This window comes from Anguilla anguilla, chromosome 5 (assembly GCF_013347855.1).
Source record: "Anguilla anguilla isolate fAngAng1 chromosome 5, fAngAng1.pri, whole genome shotgun sequence".
In the NCBI taxonomy this organism is placed as follows: Eukaryota; Metazoa; Chordata; class Actinopteri; order Anguilliformes; family Anguillidae; genus Anguilla; species Anguilla anguilla.
In genome coordinates, this window is record NC_049205.1 from 39,057,916 (window position 1) to 39,063,442 (window position 5,527).

A 5,527-nucleotide genomic window follows, 5' to 3' on the forward strand; every position below is an offset into this window, starting at 1 on the left:
ATTATCAGCAAGGTGTGGCAGTGCAAGGTTCAGTCATCGGAGTTAGTTGAGTGCGGGGGAGGGGGGGCGCTGGGGGGGCCTGGGGGGGGGGGGTATTCGGGGTGGGGGGGCTGTCACCATGGTGCAGAGTTCAGCAAGGTGACAGCTGAGGGGAAAAAGCTGTTCCTGAACCTGCTGGTCCTAGAACAGAGATTCCTGTAGCGCCTCCCAAAGGGAAGGAGGGCAAACAGTCTGTGGCTGGGGTGAGAGGTGTCCCTGGCGATGCTGCGTGCCTTCCGCGGACACCACTTGTGCTGGACAGTCTGAATTGCTGGGAGTGGAGTGCTGGTGATGCGTTGGGCGGTTTTCACCATCCTCTGAAGTGCTTTCCGGTCTGAGGCAGAACAGCTGCCGTACATATATGAGAACAGAGGCAAGGGCATCCGTTTAATTTGCCAGTATGCAGTTGCTGTAATGAAGGAATATAATGAGAAGACAGAAAGCGAAACAATTGGCAGCTAGCCTGTCCCCTCAACAAAACCAGTCATGCTAACCAAGTTCAAGAGAATGATACAAGGGTTCACTGTGAGGTAGGTGACCGTTAGTCCAGCAAGAAAAAACATCTACACAGGGTGTTTTTATAACGGATGTTGACGCAATAATGTGCCGAAGATAAGAATAAGCGGTTAACCACAGTAGTTCTGAGAAACGCAGTTTCAAATATTTCTCACGTAACCTCGTGGAGCAAGTATCAGGCCAAGCACCAGAAATTAATTTCTGTTCAGTCATGTGCAATGAGAGCACTGATGCCACTGTATCGGCTCAGTTGCTAATTTTAAATTTATTTATGTATTCATTTTTGTGAGCACTTGATGCTTATTTTTTTGTTCCCAAGAGTTTGTTGATCTTAGGAGCCTCACGGATTCATCGAAGGGAAGGGACATTTTGACACTGTGTCAGTCGTTAGCAAAAACGTTAATATCCCCAGGGAGCTGTATGGATTTACCTCCAACGGAGCACCAGCCTTGACAAGCAAGCATAGCAGGATAGCTTCTGTGGTGTGCGTTAAAGTCTTGAGTCCGGCGGTGAAGCCATGAAATTGCACCATATCGCACACCAGGAAGCGTTACGCACCAAAGCATCTTCTATTCCCTGAAATCTGACAGTTTTGAGAGAACAAGATCTGACCCTTGGTGAACTCAGTGACCCTCCTCGGTTGGCAGACCTGGCCTTTATTAGTCAACCTCACTGGCCAGCTGAAAGGGGAAATATGTCCTGGCGTCTCAAACGGTGGCAAGAACAAAACACTTCCTTATAAGGATGCAAAACCAGCCAGCCAGAATATTGAGGGGGCTTGCAAACAGAGGGTGGGCAATTGCCACAATCCCAGGAAGGCCATGAACTGTTACCTAGATTGTGTCTGGTATAGGCATCACATGCACTATCGATGTGCTTTTTCAGTGGCCCATAGACAGCCTTGTCTATTGGCTGAAGCCGCTGAGAGCCGTGGAGTGGAAATGAAAGCGTAGTTACGCCGTTGTGTGAGTAGTTGAGACCGTCCATGGACAGGTGAGACTCGCTGTTGCCGGGCAGCAATAAACAAGGTTTCTCTCTACATTGGTCTGTCTGTGAGGAAGTGGTCTTGTGGTCACGGGCGCTGGTGACCAGGTTTCCCCTTTCTCCCGACGTAAGCGACCGACTTGCCCCCCCCTGCCCTCGACCCTGCCTGGTCTGTGGACAGCGGTCACCCCAGTTCAATTAGCTTTCCATACATCTCCTGGTCCAGGGTGGTTTCCCGAGTGGTATATTTCTGTTATTGAAGGCAGTGACATTTTGTTAAAACCGCATGGTTCTTGTCTTTGGCTTCCTCTGTGAGGGCACCTGTTGAGTGAGATAAACCACACTGCTGACGTGTTGGTTTCCTTCCACATTGATAAAAATGTTTAACGCCCACCATGTCCTCAGAAAAGTGCCTCTGCTCTACATGGTCAGCTTTGTTGTTTGAAATGATGGCCTGTCTCTTAGTTCTTCCGTTATTTTCTGATGTTACCGTGATAACGTGCGATAGGTAATATTGTAGTCGCCTGCTGTACTTCTGATGGATTTATTTTCTAACTTCACCTGTCTCAGTACCTCATTGCATCAGGACGTGTGCTGCCATTTTGTATTCATTTTCTAATTCCTAACCACATCCTTCCTTCCTTGCCCCCTCTCTTCCTTTACCGTTTCTGTTATTCCTAGAAACAGACATTTTCATACTATTATTATTACTATTATTAATACAGCGCAGTCTGTAAGTGTTTGGGCAGTGACACAGTTTTTCTTGTTTTCGCTCTGTTTTAGTAAGGAAACGATGAATATGACGGAAGTGGTGACTGTCAACTTTAATTTTAGGTTATTCTCATCCATATTAGGTAATCCATATTATTTAAAGCATAGTTTCTTCATTTTAGGGAGCCAAAAGTAATTGACCTATTTTAAACGGGAAGTGTCCTCCAGAACAGGAAATTGCACGTGCACCTCAGCTGTTTAAGTTAGGAAACGTATGACAAGATGGCCCTTGTCTTCCCTACACGCTCCTGAAATCATTTACTGGGCAGTGACCCAACAACACACTGCCCCACTCTGAGAGGTAAGAGAGGTTTTCCAAATGCCAACATTCCTGGGAAAACGTGGAAATACGTGACAGTATTCACATCGCCTCATCACAGAATTCCACCAGCGTTTTCAGGACTTTGCCGTCATTGAGAAGGTCATTAACCAGTTCTCAGGCCTTTTCTCCATTGACGTGGATGGAGCAGAGGAGGACGTGCACTTGGAACTCACTGAAGTACAAATGCAATGATGCTCTCCGCAGTCGCCACCAGCTTCTGCCTCTGCCGGAGTTTCACGGGAGCTTGGAAAAGTCCTGATTTCCACCGATGCGGCTCCACGGCACAAGAACGCTGAGTTTTTTTGACTCCACATACATGAGCCATCATTTTCGCGAATGACGCAGAACATGAGCAGAATGAGATCCAAGATAAGATGGTCACCTCTGCGGTGTGCTGCAGATCTCCACACCGAGACTCGGTGCCTTTAATCAAAGGCGTAACAAAGCTGTCGGGCTGCCGCAGTCAATGGGCCACACAATTTAATTTAATTTTTTTGTTTTTGTGAAAGACATTGTAATTATGCAGTATTCACAGAATGTGAATAGATGTTATTGCTCTTGCCCTGGTTTACCACTCCACCATTGCCAGCAATCCCCCCTCCCCCCAAATTTCTTCTCTCACCAGGCCCCACCCAACCCACCCCCCTAGTGCACAATCATTCAATCATTTCCCCAAAGTTCAGTCTTGTTTAGGGCCTCCAGAATTCTACAGCCAGCTGTGCTACCCTCCCAGAATGGGAGGCCTTTTGAGCTTGAAGTGAGAGAAACTTTTTTTATTAATGTTTTGTTTTTTGTTTTTTTCTTTTTTTAAAAACATGTTTTTTTCAGACTATTTCTGGGAAATAGAGTAATTGGGAACCTTTGGTGTAAAAACCTGCTGACTGTCCCAAAACATCACGAGACTCTTTAGGCATGACATGAGTGTCGTACAGTGAGGGATGGTGGTCTCTGCGCACCACAAAACATTGGGTTGTCAGTCATGCGACTTTAAATATTAGACATGCATTATCAGCAGCTGTCAGACTAATTATACTTGGACTTTTTTGTATTTGCAGATGAAATGGGTTTGAAAATGGATTGTGCTTGTTGCTTATTTCAAATTTCCTACTGTTCCTTCTGTATTTCTATCAATGTTTTAGAAGACAAACAGGACCTGGCCCTTACCATCTCCACTAGCGGAGCCACCAGTATCAGCGTGTCAGTGGAGGTCAACGGCATTCTCTACTCAGGTGTGTGCGATACCTCTTTCGCCCGCTAGCCTTTCAGAACAAGTACCACGGGACCATTTCACGATTCCTGTGAAGACTTGTTTCTTTTACCAAACCCTGCCTGTTTTCTTCTTCCCACTTCTCAAATGTATGTTAAATAAATGGGACAGAAAGCTCAAATGCTTTATAGCGGGATTCTCGCTGTTTCTGGATATATCTTGCAGGCTTGTGTAAATTCTCCCGTGTTCTTCCCTTTGACTGTGGCGCCTCTGCCTGTGTCCTTGCAGGAATGCTGTATGCCCAGAAGTCTGGTCCACCAGCCACAGTGGCTGCAACCATTTCCGCATCTGCCACAGTGCCCCCTGCTGGCCCCAGTGGGGGGTTTGGTATCCTCTCCTCCGCTCACAGCCCGAGCCCCCCCTCCTCTTCCTCCAAGGGCCCCAGTTCTGCCGAGCCCTCCACCAGCAGCTCACCTTAGCCCTAGCCACGGACAGCACCCACACCCCAGGCTTTTCCGCAACCCGCAGGCCCCAGCAGGGATACAGTACCTCAAGCCGATCAGCTTAATCGGTGGAAACAGAGCAAACTGTTGCACAACAAGTACCTCAGCACTCCTGTTAACCTTGGCTGTCCACACATGCAAACGCATGGTCTAAAGTAAAACTATTCATGTGTACACACACACATACATGCACAGACACACGTACATACACACACAACACACAGGAAATAGTTCAACACATCAAAAATGTACAGCCAAAACCCTCAGACAGGTGTTCACAACTGAACTTGAACATTTTTATTTTGAATTTTACCTTTGTTTTGTTGCCATGTGTTGTCTTTTGAATAACGTTTAGTATAATTCTCTTTTCTCTTTTTACATACCTCAAAATCAAGTAATCTGCAGTGGTTTAATCATCCAAGAATCTTTACCTCAAAAGCTGTAGTATACTTTAGATGAATGAACTTTATTTTTTTATATTTTGTTCAAATCTGAGGAACCTTTGATTTGTGCTACGTTCTCCTAATGGGGATCTTTCACGGAATGTTTTGCCGTGGTGGCGGACAGCTGTCATAATTCAATCAGATAGTGTGCTGTGAAAGCTACGTTCTCTGTCTAACGTTTTGAACAACCATTTTATATCGCACGTCTTTTAGCTTCTCTTCCACGAATGTCAGGAGGGATTCGTAGTATCTTCATAAATAGGTTTATTGAATTTCTGGACTTCTGGAGGGAGAGAATGATTAGATGTGAGTTCTATGCAAAAGCAAGCGTTCTGGTTTGAACAGTATGGAGAAATTGGGAGGATAAAACAGACTTGGGCTTGTGCACGGTTGGGGTTCACTGTCACCACCTCAGCCTTCACCTGTGCAACCAGGGTCCTCATCACTCCCATAGCAACTGTCAATCAATACAAAGTGGTGGGGGGCACCATAATTCAAGCTTCCCAGTACATTGTGCATTGGGTTGAATGTTACAGTTTTGATTCCCCCTAGGACAAGGAGAAAAGCCCTGAAAAAAAATCCAACAAAAAACCAAACAAAGCCACAAGAAGGATATTTTTCTTGCCAATACAGCAGGACCAGGCGTTTTGTAAAACACAGTTTGTATTTCATACCTCACATTTGCCTTTCCATATTGGAGAGCATCCTTCTCAGGAATTACAGAGGGGTCCCCTGTGGACTC

At 46.0% G+C, this 5,527-nt stretch overlaps 1 protein-coding gene across 1 annotated transcript in view; it reads left to right on the forward strand.

Annotated features, from left to right (window-relative positions):
- The window catches only part of LOC118226832 (AT-rich interactive domain-containing protein 3B-like), a 51,527-nt gene extending 46,414 nt beyond the window's left edge, over positions 1-5,113 (forward strand). The window contains exons 8-9 of the mRNA XM_035416770.1: positions 3,772-3,861; positions 4,128-5,113. Of these exons, the coding sequence (XP_035272661.1) occupies positions 3,772-3,861; positions 4,128-4,318 (281 nt within the window). The 3' untranslated portion in view covers positions 4,319-5,113. The remainder of the gene's footprint in view (positions 1-3,771; positions 3,862-4,127) is intronic.
- The last annotated feature ends 414 nt before the right edge of the window (positions 5,114-5,527 follow it).